The 17,955-nt window shown below is 38.9% G+C and overlaps 1 protein-coding gene across 1 annotated transcript; it reads right to left on the reverse strand.

Annotated features, from left to right (window-relative positions):
• Positions 1 to 1,361: 1,361 nt before the first annotated feature.
• LOC136687579 (golgin subfamily A member 6-like protein 22) lies at positions 1,362 to 9,251 on the reverse strand. The gene is made up of 4 exons (XM_066662073.1): positions 9,144 to 9,251; positions 8,621 to 8,681; positions 3,662 to 4,201; positions 1,362 to 3,144 (listed from the first exon to the last, which is right to left on the reverse strand). The coding sequence occupies exons 2-4, from the start codon at positions 8,643 to 8,645 to the stop codon at positions 1,838 to 1,840; spliced, it is 1,872 nt and encodes a 623-aa protein (XP_066518170.1). The 5' UTR covers positions 8,646 to 8,681; positions 9,144 to 9,251; the 3' UTR covers positions 1,362 to 1,837.
• Positions 9,252 to 17,955: the final 8,704 nt, after the last annotated feature.

Consider the following 17,955-nt stretch of genomic DNA (forward strand, 5'->3'; position numbering starts at 1 on the left):
TCATGATGTTATGCATGGTTGATGATGAACTTAAAAGTCTTTGCTATTTTATGCTGGGTAACACCATTCTGGTATTGCTGCACTATCTTTCTGCTCCATCCGGTTTCTCCATCAGGTAAATCTCGTCCTGGTCCTGGAACTGGGTTCTTTTTTAGTCCCTGTTCTCTCGTGGTTCAGAGCGAGCCGAGTAGGGACTAAACCATGGTGTGTAAACCTTGCAGAACACTGATTGTCCAGAAAGACAATCTTATCAAAATATTCCCAATATACACTTATTATCTAGTTGCCAATTTCTAATGTAAACAAATGAGCTCCTAAAAGTGCAGAAGCAGGTGCTTTACAGATATAATAATAACCTACAGAACAGCAAAAATGCTATAAACTGACACTGAGCTTTATTTTACAGAATTTAAAACCATGTCACTGAGTGATGATGATAACAGTCTCTAGTGCAGACAAACACCATGAAATATAATGGCCATGTCAAAAATAAATAGGCTTATATTTATTTCAAACTCATAAACATCTCTGTGTAAATATTATTAGTTTATCTAACTGTTGCCACCATGATCTTTATCATTATTATTACTATCATTATTTTCTTAATAATAAACATCATTTCAACTGAAATTCAGACACAAGTCACATTACAAATATTTGATCTCGTTTATTGATTTGTTCAAATATAAAACGTAAAAAATCTGAAAACATTTCAGAAAATGAAAAAAAATCAGACGACAACTGATGCAGTTGAGAAGAATCTTTTCTCAGAAAGAGAAGTGTCCTGATCTAAGAAGATTGTCCTTTACAGGGTTTTATTACAGAGCTCTAATAACAAAACTGTCTGCTCTGCCCCTGACCCTCAACAATCAATATTCATCTGAACCAATATATAATTATTACACAGTGAACACACAGTGATGTTAGAACAGAGAACACTCCTCTCTTTCTATAATAAATTATTAACAGATTTACCAGTTCATTAAACACATCTACACTGTCAGAAAAACGGTTAATTTGGTGGTGCCTTGTGCTGTCTCTGTGGTGGTACCCTCACGGATACATATTCAGTATCTTTAGTCAAGGAACGTAATCTTATTCTATAACATTTGTAGATTTTAAAGTGTTGTTGATTTCACACGCCCCACTTCAACTCCAGGACTTATATTATGTTCTTTAATTTTACACAGTTCTATAATGAAATGTTCTAAATATTCACCTCTCCTTCTGGAGAAGTGCCTTTTTCAGAGAGTGTGTTGTTTGTGAACTCACCTGGTGACAGTGTGTAATGAATAAACTACAGCCATGAAAGAAGATTTAGTAACAATGTACACATCCAGTAAATACATCTAATATTTATCCTTATTAGAAACTGTTGAATACTAAAAGAAAACCAATCTTTTCTAGATGTTTTTTGATTGTTTAAGTGATTTTACTCAGTGAAATATGTCTTGTTTCATTGGAAGACCACTTGACTTGAATGGAGCTCCATCATTTCAGTGAACGCACACCTATTTCTCCACAGCCCAGTGCTGGGAGACTTTATATCCCTCTTGCTGGTTTTGGCAATAGTCATGATAAACTCATGTGTAGCTACTCCAGTGTCCTATTTTATACATTTTACGTACTGTGTCCAAAATGCTGCACTTAAAGCTGCTGAAGTCACTTGTTAAGTAGTGACTACCACATTTTACACACATCTGTGATTTTACCAACTGCTCCTTCAGAGCTCCTCTGTACTGGGTTCATACTCTTCCTCCTTTTCCACTCTCTCCATAATCATCACAATGGACAGAATAGCTCTTTTCTGCACGAGGGAGACTTCATACTCTGTTCATCAGTGAAACAGGTCTTTAAACCTCTGAGAGATTCCTTTAGACTCCCCTTCTGCAGCTGGAGCAGCTCCCTCTGACTCTGAGCTCCTTCTCACAGTTCTCTCATAGACCTCCTCCAGAAGTGAGTGAGTCTTCCTGAGCTCTGAGTAATGCTCTCTCAGTTTCTCCAGCTCCATGTTCTTCTCCTCCATCTGTCTGCTGAACTCCTCCTGCATCTTTGTCTTTGAAGCCAAAATGTCCCTCTGGAGTTCAGGCAGCAGGATCTTCATTAAGTTTCTCTCTGCTTCAGCTCTGGCTTCTCCTTCATACGTCTCCATGATCTTCTCCATCTCCCGTCTGTGTCTCTCCTCCATCTCACACCTGTCCCTCTCTCTCTTCTCTTTCAGTCTCTTCACCTTTTCTTCCATTTCTGTTCTTCGGTCTAACTCTCTCTCCAGCTCTCGTTCCAGTCCTCTCCTTTTCTCTTCATCCCTCTCTTCTTTCATTCTTCTCTCTAGGTCAGTTGTTCGGTCGTTAAGTTGTTTTATCTCTCCTTCATGCTCTTGTACTGCTCCCTCTATCTTTCTCAGAGAGTTCTGCAGCTCCTTTTCATGTTTTTCCTTAATTTCTCTCTCTTCTTTCACCCTCTTTTCCTCCATTTGTTTCATGATCTTTGTCTCCATTGCTCTGATCTGAGCTTCTGTCTCTAGGTAGATCTCACTGCTGTAGAACTTCTCTCTGTTTCCTTCCACCATCTTCTCGATCTTCTCCAGCAGCTCTGAGACCTGAGACCCCTCTCCACTCTCCTTAATGTTGAGACAGTGAAACCCGTTCCCACATTTCTCCACAAGACTCTGGACCTCCTGGTTTCCTGACTGGACAAACTCTTCAAGCTTCTTCTCTTGGTCTTCATCAGTGACGGTGAAGAGGATCATGGTGTTCCTCCAGCATCTCTCTCCAAACATCTCCTCCATTTTCTGCAGCATGTCTCTCTCCTCTCCTGAGGTCTGCTTCACTGGTATGACTAGGAGGAAGGTGTGGGGTCCTGGGGCCGACAGACGGACACAGAGTCCCACGTCCTGTCTCAGCTCGTCCAGAGAGAGTCCAGGACTGAAATAGTCAGGAGTGTCCACCACAGTCACCTGCCTCCCAGCCACCTGGCCCTGTCTGCTCTCACTCTGCTGCCTCACTGTAGACGCTCCAGCCCTGCTCCTCTCCTCTCGGCCCAGGAGCCTGTTTCTTGCTGCACTCTTCCCACTTCCAGTCCTCCCCAGCAGAACCAGCCTCAGCTCTGATACACCACCAGACTCTGGAGGAGATGCTCCACTCACTGCAGATCAACAAGAAGGAAGGGGTTCATTTATTACTGAGTGTTAGTGAATGCAGTATTCTGCATGGAGAAGTATATAAGAAACTTCATGAAACTGTATAATGTACTCTTTCTCCTCCTGAGTGGAGCTGGGCCTGGAGTCTCTACCCTGACTGAGAAAGCACAGAACCAGAATGAACACATGTTCTTAAAGACAGTTTGTGGATAGTTCATGTTGGTACTGAAAAAAAAGACCTAAAATTGTGTGGCTGAAATTTTATAAGGTCAAAACTTTTATTACAGCAATATATGCAAAAGAAACTGGGTGTAACAATAACAGAAATAACTGTACATATAGTGTAAGAATCAATATTGTATTTGTATGGTAATATTAAATGCTCCCTAATTTCCTGAACTACACACATCTTTTCTGATCTGGTAAACTTTGTCAGTGTGTGATAAAACGTTCATAGTGAAATAAATATGAAAAATGTACTTATTGACTTAAGTGTTTTAAGTGACCAGTTCAGTTACTTACTCTCTGGATGAATCCCCTGCTTGCTGTTTCTCCTCCTGACTGGAACTGATGATGGAGGATGTGTTCTTTCCTGCAGCTGCTTTTTTCTCTCCTCTAGAAGTCTCTCTTTCTCTTTAACCTGCTCCTCTCTCTCCATTAGCTGTGTGTGTATCTCACTTACAATCCTCTCCTTCTCTTCAAGCTGCTTGTCTTTTTCACTCACTTCAGTTTTCTGTTCTTCCAGTTGGATCTTCATCTTCTGGAGTGTGCTGCTCTTTTCCTGCAGCTCCTTTCTTTGTGTCTCCAGTTGATTTTTACAGCTGTCCACCTCTTTCACTGTGTCCTCCAGTAGAGACTCTTTCTCTCTCAGCAGTTTCCTCACATTCTCCAGCTCTGTGTCTTTCTCCTGAAGCTGTAGCTGAGCCTCTTTGGTCATTTGTTCTAATTGTTCTTTAGTTTCTTTAAGAAGTTTGTCTGTCATTTGCAATTGTCTGTCTTTTTCCAGTCGTTCTTCATTTCTCTGCTTTAAAACACTCTCTATGTCTTTAAAAAGTTTGGCTTCTGTGAAAAACACATTAAAAACACATGTACATTTCACCTATCTTCACAGAAATGTAAATAAATTATCAGGATTAAGGTATGTATAGAATTTACAGCAAATTATTCTGTTGTTCCTTAAATAAATGTAACTTCATACTTTAAATAGGTATCAAATTATACAGTGCAATAAACAAACGAACAAAAAATCATTATGATAAAATGGCTTGTGCATGAGTTTCGCCACATTGTATATTTTTTGTTTTGTTTAGTATCTTCAGTTTAAGCCAGTGGTTCTCAGTCCTGGTCGTGGGTTTTTTCATCTCTCAAACAAACTCATTTCATCTTGGGAAAGGTTCATTAATGAGCTCATGATTTGCATCAGGTTTGTTGGGAGTAGAGGAATCTATACAATGTGCAGGCAGTAGCCCACCAGGGCCAGGACCAGGACCAGTTAATTATGCAAATACAGGTGCATATCAGTAAATTAGAATATCATCAAAAAGTTAATTTATTTCAGTAATTCATTTCAAAAAGTGAAACATGTATTATACAGATTAATTTCAGCGTTTATTTCTATTAATGTTGATGATTAAGGCTTACAGCCAATAAAAACCCAAAAGTCATTATCTCAGAAAATTTGAATATTATATGTAGTGATGTTTAAATTGGAGTGTGGGGAGCACGGATGAAAAGGTGAAGATTCACTCAGCAAGGAGCAGGCAGGACTCAAAAGTAACTCACTCAGTGATAATTTATTCAAAGTAACACATGTGATGACATCACAATCAGAGGGGTACCAGAAAAAGAAAAGAAACATCAGTTTAGGACTAAACAGACATCATTTGTCTGTACCACAGCCCCCTTCCACCTTCACGGACTATGGCAGCCAATTACTTTGTCGGAGACTGAAGTTTCAGACACCCTGACTACCCCCACTGTGGGTTTACCACCCGCCTTTTAGTAACTTAGCCCCGCCCCTCTTCTAATTGGGCTAACCCAACTCTGGCTAAGGGGTAACAAATGTAACTGCAGGAGGACATTCATGCACAACAATACAACCGTTGACAAATGTTAAATGCCCATCTTATTCCTGCTTTACAGGTGAGTATTTACATATGTAAATAGTTTTTAACTTGTTTACTTTTTCTCTTTTACAGGTTCCCAGATCCAGCTCCTCCCCTCCTTCTCTATACTTCAGTGTGGGCCCTTCGGCTAGTACAAAGAGAGACCAGAAATTTTCCACCATTCCTCCAGGAACAGGACCAGGACCAGAGACACAAGATAAGAAATAATACAAGCATACATTCATTAATGTACATTCCACAGTCTTGGGGATGGGGCAGATTCACATTATATAAGAGCAATTTAAAAAATGATTTTTAATACAGACATTTTGGCCTACTGAAAAGTATGTACAGTACATGATCAATAATTGGTTGGGGCTCCTTTTATGAGAATTACTGCATCAATACGGCGTAGCATGGAGGCGATCAGCCTGTGGCAGGTGGCCAGGTTGCTTTGATAGCAGCCTTGAGCACTGTTGGGCCTGGTGTCTCTCATCTTCCTCTTGACAATACCCCATAGATTTTCTATGGTGTTTAGGTCAGGCGAGTTTGCTGGCCAATCAAGCACAGTGATATCGTGGTTATTAAACCAGGTACTGTTTTTTTGGCAGCGTGGACCTCTCCATAAAGCTTGTCAGCAGAGGTAAGCATGGGCTCTAAAATGTTCTGGTAGATGGCTGTGCTGACTTTGGACTTGATATAACATAGTGGCCCAACATCAGCAGGTGACATGGTTCCCCAAACCTTCACTGATTGTGGAAACTTCACATCAGACTCAGGCAGCTTGGATTGTGTGCCTCTCCACTCTTCCTCCAGACTCTGTGAACTTGATTTCCAAATGAAATGCAACATTTACTTTCATTTGAATACAGACTTTGAACCACTGAGCCACAGTGCTGTCCTTTTTCTCCTGGCCCAGGTAAGACACTTCTGGCATTGTCTCTGGGTCATCAGTGGCTTGACACAAGGAATGCAACAGTTGTAGCCATTTGGGGGGACATTTGCACCACAAATTATTCTTTAAGTCACTTAACTTTTGGAATGTGTAACTTTTTCTTACAGCCATAAAACATTACCGAAAATACAGTGCAGCATGTCTCTATGACACTAGTGGGCAGCCATTAAAAATTAGTCATATATTAAAAGGCGCATTGGTTGCTGAATAGAAATGGCTAAATTATCCAATATACAAAAAATGACGTTAGCAATGAAAAACACCAGTCTGAATAAAGCAAGTTCCACCGAGATGCCAATTACCAGTCTTACACACCCTTCTGCTCCAGTCTCAACCCCAGCTAATCAGCACTTTCAATCCAATTAGTGGCATATAAACCTGAATCTGAACTTTATTGAGAGTGGGCCATATCTAGCAATAATATCATCTCCAGTAAAGGATGGTCGAAAGTTTAAAAAAGAATGGTATGAAATTTATAGCTGGTTCAAATACAGCCCTACAGCTGATCTGGCTTTTTGTTTTGCCTGTCGTGCATTTGGAAGCCAGGAGGGCAAGACAGACACTTTTGAAACCACTGGATTTGGAAACTGGAACAAAGCTAATGAAAGAATCCAAGAACCCCAGAAAAGTGGCAGGCACATTTCTGCATTATTAAAGCTGAAACGATATGAACAGTTGCATAAAACGGGTAATTTTGCATCTCAGATCAACTGTGAATATGCGAAAAGAGTTGATGAAAACAAGAAGTAGTGCGGGTCGATATGAGTGCAAATCAATATCATGATTAATTGTACATTTTAGAAAAGAACAATTAATGAATGATTAATGAACGATTATTTTATTTTTTAATTTTTGAACCTCATAGTTCAGTGACGAGGCATTTACTGTAAATATGCTCCAGTATTAAATATGGGATATTTTTCTGATGTTGCTGGGAGCTTTATTCTCTCTTGTATTTTGAGCACTGTCATCTTAATTATAGTCAAAACACAGCACATCCAAACTACAGACGCTGTGTTTCTCTTTGGTACTAGCTGCTCGAGTCGCTTGGTCGTCCTTAGTTTTAGGATGCATTCATGTGCCAGATAGGGGCAGAATCACGTGACTACAGCTTGGTAGATGCTGACTGAGCTTTGGGTTACTACAAGGAATTCTGTTTTGGTGTACTGGACAAAACCGTTCAAGAAACCCACGATTGGTTTCAGGAAAATGGTGTGAAAAGTCTGCAATGAACACCATTCTCAGCTCTAGATCACACATTGAGGAGGACCTGGCCTTTGTTTGTCAATGCTATGGTTTTCCCAAAGAGCAGACAAATGCAGACCTGTCCCTTATCAGTGCCATTCCATCAGAAGAAAGCTTCAATCAATGATTAGCACTTTTTAATTCATCAGATCTAGGCAATAGCCTAGTAAATGTGTGTAACCTTGCGCATCATGTGAACGGAACTTATTTTGCTTACATCAATTAAAAACCTACTCGAGAAACACTATTGCTCAGGAGAGACTGTCTGACATTGCAGTGCTGAATATTGAGCGGGCCATTCAAGTGAACTTGCAGAAAACAGTCAGTGAATTAGATGCTGTGCCCGGTGGGCGATCTCTTGCACTTCACTAAAGCAGGACATCATTTATATTACATATAGTATTTACCTATATACTAAATATCATTCGATAAATGGAGGATTTTTACTTTCATACAAATGTCAGTCATATTATATATAAACTACATTATTTTAATGATGTTGGCTGAGATGTCTTGCCCCCCCGATATAAGTTTCAAATGTCGCCCATGGTTGTGGCCCATGTCCTGAATACGTCTGTATGTGGTGGCTCTTGAAGCACTGACTCCAACAGCAGTCCCAACTCCTTGTGAATCTCCCCCAAATTTTTTAATGTCCTTTTCTTGACAATCTTTTCAGTGCTGTGGTTATCCTTGTTGCTTGGGGATCTTTTTCTACCACCTTTTTTCCTTCCACTCAACTTTCCATTAATATGCTTGGATACAGCAGGAGGGTGTCAGTGACTGCCTTCTGGACATCTGTCGAGTCAGCAGTCTTCCTCATGATTGTGTAGCCTATTGAACCAGGCTAAGGGACCATTTTAAAGGCTTAGGTTTTGTGTTGATTTTTCTAATTTTCTGAGATAATGATTTTTGGGTTTTCATTACACCATAATCATCAACATAAAAAGAAATAAGCACTTGAAATAGATCACTCTGTTTGTAATGAATCTATAAAATAAGAGTTTCACTTTTTGAATTGAATTACTGAAATAAATTAACTTTTTGATGATATTCTAATTTATTGATATGCACCTGTACATAGAAATATAGTTTATAAAACTTTATTTATGCACCGAACACCTGTGTTAATATTAAATAAAACAGAAAACCAGATCTAGTGTCTCTTTTATAACTCACCCCTCCTCAAAACAGATTCCTCCATTTTCTTTCTGTCCTCTTCTGTCCATTCTTGCTCTATCTGTAGAAGTGAACGGAAGTGTGAAATGAATGTAAAAATGTATGAAATTAATATTGATGTGATATGAACAATAACTGAGACTCTGTTTAAATCACTGTTGATGTGTGGGTCTGAATCACTGAGTGCTGAGATCACTAACAGTTCAGACTCTGAGGACTTTCACTGATTTAAACTGAGACTGTGTTTGAAAAACTACAGCATTTAAACCAACAGGAAAGAGGTGGAACAGACAAGCTGTGGAACTACTGCAGCGGCTGAGGATCAGGATCAATTAGAGAACTCTGATCAGCGTTTACACTAATGACACCCACATCAAACACCATTAAAGAGAAATTAACATCCAACAAACAAAGCACATTCATTTAAAGACTCTGAACAACACACCCTGCTTAACTTTATACACTCTAATATTTATTTCCACAGATAATATCAACTCAGTTTATTATAATATAATGTACTCACCTGAGAAATGACAACTGTATCAGCTAGAGAATCAGATAAAAGACAAAATAAGGATGTTTAATACACAGAATGTACACAAAGAACAAAGAGTTTTAAGTGCTCTGTATCATGTGAAGATGTTGTGTAGAACTCCAAAGGACAGTATCTGACATCATCAGTTTCTGTCTTAAGCTGTAAATAATGTTGGCAGGTCGATTAGCTATTCTAAAGTGTCCAAAGGCGACAGTGTGTGAGAGAATGTGTGAGTACGTCTACAACAAACAGTCTCTGCATAAACAGCGGTGCCCACACAACTGAAGAATCACACTCATCTGGGAGAACTCCAACTTCCAGAATTCCCTGAGGGTCACGTGTTCAAACTGACAGTCGTACAGTCAGAGAAGTGTATGATGCTCCGGTTTGCAAGATTACTAATTAATTTCACCTGTGTGTTAGCCTTTATAAACTGTTTATTTTTATCTGTGCTTTGTTTTGCCTGTATCTCGATGCATGCTCTGCCTTTTTTGCAGTCATCTATATATTTATGTAGTTTTACAGAGGACAGTGACCACATGTCAGTCACCTTTCATGAAAAAATGAAGATTTGAGAAAGCAAATTCATACAAATTTTTTTTACACTCACCTCTGCCCAGCTGTGGAAGAATATAAAATAATGTGAAGATTTTATGAATGGATTCACATGTTAATTATTATATTTAAATCAGTGGAAAGTAACTATCCAACTTTTCAAAATGAATAAATTAATGAATAAAAACAAAAATACAAAACTGCAGAATTATATGATTGTTATGTGTTGTCTATGTTCTCTCTCTCTCTAGTAATTTATTGTTTATGTGTATGTAGAATATTAATGTGTCTACATGGCATTAACATATGTGTCTCTAAGTTCCTGCAGTGCAGTGGGATTATGCAGCAGTGCATTTTGGGAAGGAAGGTGGGAGATGGAAGTTAAAAACTCTCATTTCAAGCTTTATTTAAAACATGAGCAACTGATGAAACTGGATTTAATGTGAGAGCTTGACTTGGATTAAAACTCTCCTCTGACTTTATGAACTACACAAACTAAATCCAGTACTTTCAGTAGAAATACACAACATTCACTTACCGCCGTACATCCCTAAAACAGAGTTAAAAAAAGAAAGGTTATGAAGAAACATTCACAGCTCACATTAAAATAATTGATAATTCATGAAACTGTGAGAAAGTCCTGTCTCTCTTATTTACTGCAGCTCCGTCCGTTAGACTTTCAGTTCAGACCTGGGGTCATCAGTAACATCTGTGCTCTCAGACCAAAATGTTCAGGAGAACAAAGGAACGTTTAGAAGAACACAGAGAGGTCGATCTGAACCATTTTCACTAAAATAATAAACTGGATTTACAGGAGGTTCAGTGCAGACGTGTTTGAGAACTGAGAAAATGTGGACGTTGGTGAATTTAAAGTGAAGGAAAATGGGTCATTGAGAGTGTGTTTACATTAATCAAATCTGAAATGGTTTCGTTAAATTAAAGAGGGATGTTTTCACGTCTAAGAACAAAGTTTAAACAACAAAAGCTATATCTGAGGTGAGCTAATGCTAAAGCTAACACTGGCTGCTCAGAGCAATGTTAGATGCTGAGGAGGTGCAGGTGCATTGTGGGAAAGAATGTGAACAGTCTTCATTCTGTGATGGGAGACTTTATCAGGTGAATATTCCCTGAAAGAACTGAGGTCAGTGTCTGATTTCTGGATTAAACTGTAATAGATGTGATACGTTTATAAACACAGCAGACATTGTGATCAGTGTGAGGAGGGAGGAGTGATTTACTCACCAAGTATGAAGGATCTGTATAAAAGAAATTAACAGAGCAGAGTGTGAGATAAAACCCAGTGAGTAAACACTAACATCATTTATAAACACTTCTTGTTCCTACAAACACTGACTCCTGTTCCTGAAGTGATTAATGAGCCCAATAGAATTTGTGGAGAAGAATTTGTGGCAGAGTTTCCCTAGTGTTTTTCCAGGATTTACACTGATGTGAGCTCCATTAAAAAAAAGTTATTGAGCTGAATTAATGTGATTATATTTATGGCAGTTGAAATTTTGCCTCTCTGTCAGATAGTTATTTTGGGGCTGTGTAATTCTGTGGCTGATTTGGATGTTGAGCTTCTTGAGATTTTCTTACTGAGGCTCAGAAAACAGATCCGTCTTTGGAGAGATTTAGGAAAATGAACATTAAATTTCATTCCTGTGATGAACCTGTGGCTGTTACTTGTTTGTGGGTTTGTTGTAAATATGGATCCCTTCATCTCTGACTGACTAAGAGTGTAATGGAATCTGTCAAATTATTGGTTGTGAACGTGTGTCAACAGCAAGTTTTAAAATTAGCTCTTGATCATTTGTTCAGTTGGAAATCTAGGGGTTACAAAAACCTACAGTCATATATAATTTATAAGGTGGGAATACACCCTGGAGGGGGCGCCAGTACAGGATAACACACACACACACTCACTTCTGAGTCGCCAATTCACCTACCAACATGCGTTTTTGAACTGTGGGAGGAAACCTAAGCACCTGGAGAAAACCCACACAGACACAGGGAGAACACACCAAACTACTCACAGACAGTCACCAGGAACAGGAATCAAACCCACAACCTCCAGGTCCCTGGGGTTGTGTGACTGCGACACTACCTGCTGCGCCACCGTGCTGCCCATGAACACTGTACATGTTAATTTGTGTTAATACTGACTTACCACCCACTTCTACTGTACACTCCTCTGTTATTGTTCCATCAGTGACCTGACACAGGTAATGTCCTAAATCTGATCGTGTGCAGTTTCTGATCTGTAAGGAGACGTTTCCTCTCTGCAGCTCCTGAGTGAACAGACTCACTCTGCCCTTGTAGCCCCGCCCCTCTGTCACCTGTCTGTTCTTATAGAGACAAACACACTCTGTCTCCTTAAACCACCTGATCTCCAGGTCAACAGCACTGACTTCAGGAGACAGGTGACAGGAGAGAGTGACAGCAGAGCTAGTCTGAACCTCATCACGGGGTCCAATGAGTTTAAACTCTGTGAAGGAAAACACACACCACGATGTTCACAGTTAAACCTGTTACAGATAATCAATAACTAATCAATATTAAACACTTATCAATATCTGGATTTGGCTCACTGTTGCTTGCATTCGCCATTTTTATCTCTATATCTCCTCTTCCAGCTTCAGACTCAAGACCTCCTACAGACAGAGAGAGAAAGAGAGAGAAAAGGAGAGCTACACAAAAGCACTTAAAATACTGGTAAAATTATGCTGCCATTTCAAGCTTCAAAATAAATGTTAAGACATCAGCAGAAATGTTGCAAAACCCCCATAATCCCACACTCAAACTCCTCCCGATACTTCACTGCATTATAAACATATAATCCGTCTTTATCCATGCCTACACCAACATTTTAATAACCCAAACTACATCATAGTCCTGACCAGAGTCCCATTTTCTCTTTCTATTATAATAAATAGCAGTTTTAGCTGGAACCAACATAAACAAACAAAAAAAAAACGTTCCTCTCTCTGTAAAGGGAGAAATGAATGGAAAGGGAACGACTAAGAAAAGGGGAAGAGATAGAGACTGAAAGAATCAGGAAGACAGAGACAGAAAGAGTCAGTTTAAATGCTTAGTTTAATGATTGTTTTCTCTTATTCAGAGGAAATGGACCCAGATCTACACATAAATGTAACACTTTTCCTCTTCTCAAATTAAACTACACACTACTTTAGGAAATGTTTACTGACCAGCCAAATACTGACCACCTTCTAGAACCTGTTAGTTTCACCTCTGCTGCTCTTTCCTTCGTCCTTCTTCAGAGTCATATCACTGCTTCAGGAGAAACCTGCTCCATTTTAAAGCAGCTCAGATCCGCTCTTTGTCTCAAACACAGTGATCCACAAAAACAAGCCAGAGTTAATCCTTCATCCACGAACCTTACACACACCTCTCTCTCCACTTCAGCGTCCAGAGCGAAGCACACTGCACTCTTTCACTTTCACCTACTGTTCAAGATACACTCTGGGTTACCACATTGGTGGAAGAGTCTCCACAATAACTAACAATTTTACTAAATGCTCCCATAAAAATGAAGATCAGTGCAGTAGTTAGACCTGTGCCCTTTAGTTTCATGGAGTAAAGCAGCTGACGGGTAAATCAGTGTTCATTAGAAAACCATGTACCACTTCATCACTGATCATAATGCTCTCTGTCACAGAATTTTGCAAAACACCTTTAAAAAACATTAAAGAGACACAGCATGATAAAGTAAATGGTATTATCACATATCACCCGTGTGCTTATTTTTATATCTGTGTATAATAATTAATGAAGTATAGTAATGCATCCCAATACCAATACCAGAACTTGTTGTTTCAGACATAAAGAGGACAGGCTGATACTATTGATCTGAACAATGTAGTAAGGAACATATACTGGCATAAAAAAAAAACTGAAAGAAGAAGATAGAATTAACTAATTCATGAAGACAGAGAGCAATTCTGCAACCTCAAATTCTGAGAATAAAGTTGGAACATCTCTGACATTAAAGTCAGAAAAATTCAGAGGGAAAAAAGTCTGAGATTAATGTAAAAAATTATAAGAAAAAAGTCTGAATAATTCCAAGATCAAAGTCAGAATATTTAGAGAAACACTGTTTGGATTATTATCCATTATAATATTTAGACATGTGTTCTCACTATGTGCGCAGTGATTCCAGGTAGGATCCGGACCAACCGCGACCCTGAACTGGATAAGTGGTTTCAGACAATGAATGAATGAATGAGTGAATATTTAGACAGACAGACTCCCAGTCTGTGTGCCATAGAGTGAGTTGTGAAAGAAGCTGTCAAGTGAAGTGAACAGAACTATTTATTATACGCTTTAATCCACAATCTGGTCCTGATGTGCCAGAGGACTGAGTCTATACGACATTATGACTTCAACAATGCACTGCATTCCTCAATTACACTGCAAAGTAGTGATGTGTTGGTCGCGAACCAGAGAACAACAAGCAAAGCTGAGACACTTGGTTTTCCCGAATGCCAATCTGCCTTCCAAGAAATAGTTGAAGAAAATGTTAAATCAGTTAAATGTTTGTAGACAGTTGTGGTTGTTTTAATCACTACCGTTGAATGCTGCTGTTTTGCACTTTGCAGAGTATTTGTTTATTTTATTACCCAGAAATGGATAATTATTTAATTTAATAAGCTCTTTTGTAATACCTACCTTTTGGGTTCCATTGGCTATAATTCAGAGTTTACCAGTGATTTTTTATTAAGGTGTTTAAATAAAATCCAGTTATTTATACAATTGAATGTGTGAGTGCAATCAGTGAGTTATTACAAGACAGACATAAAAACAATTGGCCATTGCAACACTATTTATTATTTTTAATATTAAACAATAATATTTTGTCCAAGTAGTCATGTAAAATGTAGTTAATTTTGTTCTGTACCAGTGGAAATAAGTGGTAAAACAAAGAGCCATTTAGGAGCCAAAAGAGCCGGCTCCCCAAAGAGAGCCGAAATTCCCATCAACACTGCAAAGGGTTGTGTCTGTTTCATTAAACCTGCAGTGAAATTGTCTGACTTATTGTCTGAATTATTCTGTGTTGAATCTAAAAAGCTTCATCATTGTCACAGCTCTGCAGCAATCCTTCATTTCAACAAACCTTCAGGACACTTACAACTTCAGAACATTTAAAAAATGTTATTTACATTATAACACAAACAGTTTCACCTGTGTGTTCTGTTTCACATGACGACATCATGTAGAAGCTCTTAAACCTGGAGCTGTGCATCAGTTAAACACTTAAGCATTTAATAATTATAGTATCTTATAATAATCTAGTTTGAGAGATAAAAGTAAAACCTCACTAAAACCTCAGCTCCAGACTAAAGAGCTCAGAGTGTGAAATCTTGTGTGTAGTTTGAGACGTGCTGCTCTGGAGCTTTAGAGAACTTCTCCTGATGGGTTCCTCAGTAAGTCTGACTTTCTGATCGTCTGAATCCTGTTTGATTTCTTCACTTCACTTTGTAATAAACACATTCTTTAGCAGATCAATCGCTTCTATTCAAATCAGATCAAATTTATTTGTGTAGTGCTTTTTACAACTGATTTTATCACAAAGCAGCCTCACAGAATTCCAGTAAATGACCATTTCATTATCAAACAGTGTTTCCTTCATTGAACAATATTAAATATAAACACGTCTCTGCTGTTAAACACGTTAGGACGGTATTCTATTAAATGTCACCAGTCCAAAAATATTCAGAACCTCTCTCTCTTAGAATCAGTGTTTAGATCTGTGTGTGTGTGTGTGTGTGTGTCTGTTCTGAACACAAAGCACAGCTCAGTACATTCACATCCCATCAGTTTCAAAGCAGCTCCACACTCATTTAAACTCACCTCTGTTCTCTCCATGAGTCAACGCCACCGGTGGAAGTAAACAATATGAATGTGAAGATTTAATGGATGGTTTCATAAGTTACTCATTACATTAAATTAGTGGAGAGTAACCAAGACGATTTTCAAGAACAGTGACATCACTTCCATCAGAGTCCATACTGCTTTTATCTGTGGTGTCTTTTCTCATCAGTAAACTTCACTGTCTCTAAGTTCCTGCAGTGCAGTGGGATTATGCAGCAGTGCATTGTGGGAAGGAAGGTGGGAGATGGAAGTTAAAAACTCTCATTTGAAGATTTGTTTAACCCTCCTGTTGTGTTCCAGTCAAATCAGACCGATTTACAAATTTACATTGAAAAAGTGTAGTAAATGTCATGTGTTTATCACGAGGTTCCATTACTGTCTTCAGACGTGGTATTTGAACATCTAAAATATATCTGAAATGATCTTATAAAAATTGTGTTTTATGAAACATTATTAAGGGTAATTCTTTATATTATCATTATTCAAAATATTAAAAATATCTATCAGTGCATAATATGCAGTTTGACAATTACTAGAATCCATGAAGACAGAGTTATTCCTGTCTTTGTCATGACTATGATATATTCTGATGAAAACTGCCACATTTGCACTTTTCACTCCTTGCAGTTTAAGAGACAGCAGAATGCTACCGGTGATTGGCTGTTTATGTGCCACTCCCAACACAGTCCATTATAAAGGGATATGAAAAGCTGTTTTAGACCCAGGGCGAGAGATCTTTTTTTTTTTCTTAAACATTATGCTTTCCTGACTATTCACAGGGCAGCAGGTAGTGTCGCAGTCACACAGCTCCAGGAACCTGGAGGTTGTGGGTTTGAGTTCCGCTCCGGGTCACTGTCTGTGAGGTGTGTTCTCCCTGTGTCCTTGTGGGTTTCCTCCCACAGTCCAAAAACACACATTGGTAGGTGGATCGTAGCCCCGCCCCTCTGTCACCTGTCTGTTCTTATAGAGACAAACACACTCCGTCTCCTTAAACCACCTGATCTCCAGGTCAACAGCACTGACTTCAGGAGACAGGTGACAGGAGAGAGTAGCAGCAGAGCCAGAGTCATATTTATCACCACGGGGTCCAATGAGTTTAAACTCTGTGAAGGAAAATACACACCACAATGTTCACAGTTAAACCTGTTGTGAGAAGCAATAATTATATCAAAAACTGATCAATATGTGGATTTTTGTTTCACTGTTGCTTGCAGTCTGCGTTTTATCTCTTTATCTCCTCCTACAGAGAGAGAGAGAGAGAAAGAGAGGGAGAGAGAGAGAGAGAGAGAGAGAGAGAGAGAGAGAGATGGTAATACTCAATGCGGTGAAGACCTGAAAGCAAGCCCTTCACTTTAAAGGTAAAGTAACAAACTGTGATATAACTATATTGTTTTTGAGTAAATGGTATCTATTGCTCTTAAAGATGAGTCAAATTTACTGCTTTAAATCGTTATATTTAATAAGTAGCCCATACAACCATCTGATATCAGTTCAGTTTTTACCACACTATGTACATGAGATATTGAATGAAATTACTGTACTTATTTTAAAACATTATTTTATGGAGGATATAATTACAATTGTTTGTGATTGGACGCCATTTACTCAAACTCTATACAGTAATATATATTTCATAGGTACATAGCATGTTAAACACTGAACTGATATCTGTATTTATTAAGTAACTATTAGAAATGACCGTTTTATAAACCGCTTAAGGGCTTTCTTTCTTCTTCACGCGCACTGAGTTTTACCGCTCAGTGTCTGCGCACAAAAATATGACGTGCGGCGAGTGTAACTGTGTTTCTGAAAAGGCGGTTGATTAAACCGGACTCCCGTTACAGAAAAGAGTAACTTGTTTCTCCGTTAGTCAACGGTGCGGATTGAAACCGAGTCCTGCAGCACTTCTCACAACACAACACATCCAACAAATGCTCATCGGAAACTCTGAATGTAAATGTGGCGGCATTATTGTTTTTGTCCACCACAGGAATTTGAATCCCAGAAAACGGGAAACTGCTCGGCCTCTGCCGCCCTTCCTTTCGCTCTCCTTCAGAGTTATAGGACTGCTTCAGGAGAAACCTGCTCCACTTTAAAGCAGCTCAAATCCGCTCTCTCCACAAAAACGTAATAATATAATATAATATAATATAATATAATATAAAATAGGGGCGGCACGGTGGTGCAGCAGGTAGGTGTCGCAATCACACAGCTCCAGGGACCTGGAGGTTGGGTTCCATTCCTGCTCCGGGTGACTGTCTGTGAGGAGTTGGTGTGTTCTCCCACAGTCCAAAAACACACGTTGGTAGATGGATTGGTGACTCAAAAGTGTGTGTGTGTGTGTGTGTGTGTGTGT

The sequence above is a fragment of the Hoplias malabaricus genome, chromosome 2 (genome assembly GCF_029633855.1).
Source record: "Hoplias malabaricus isolate fHopMal1 chromosome 2, fHopMal1.hap1, whole genome shotgun sequence".
Lineage (NCBI taxonomy): Eukaryota > Metazoa > Chordata > Actinopteri > Characiformes > Erythrinidae > Hoplias > Hoplias malabaricus.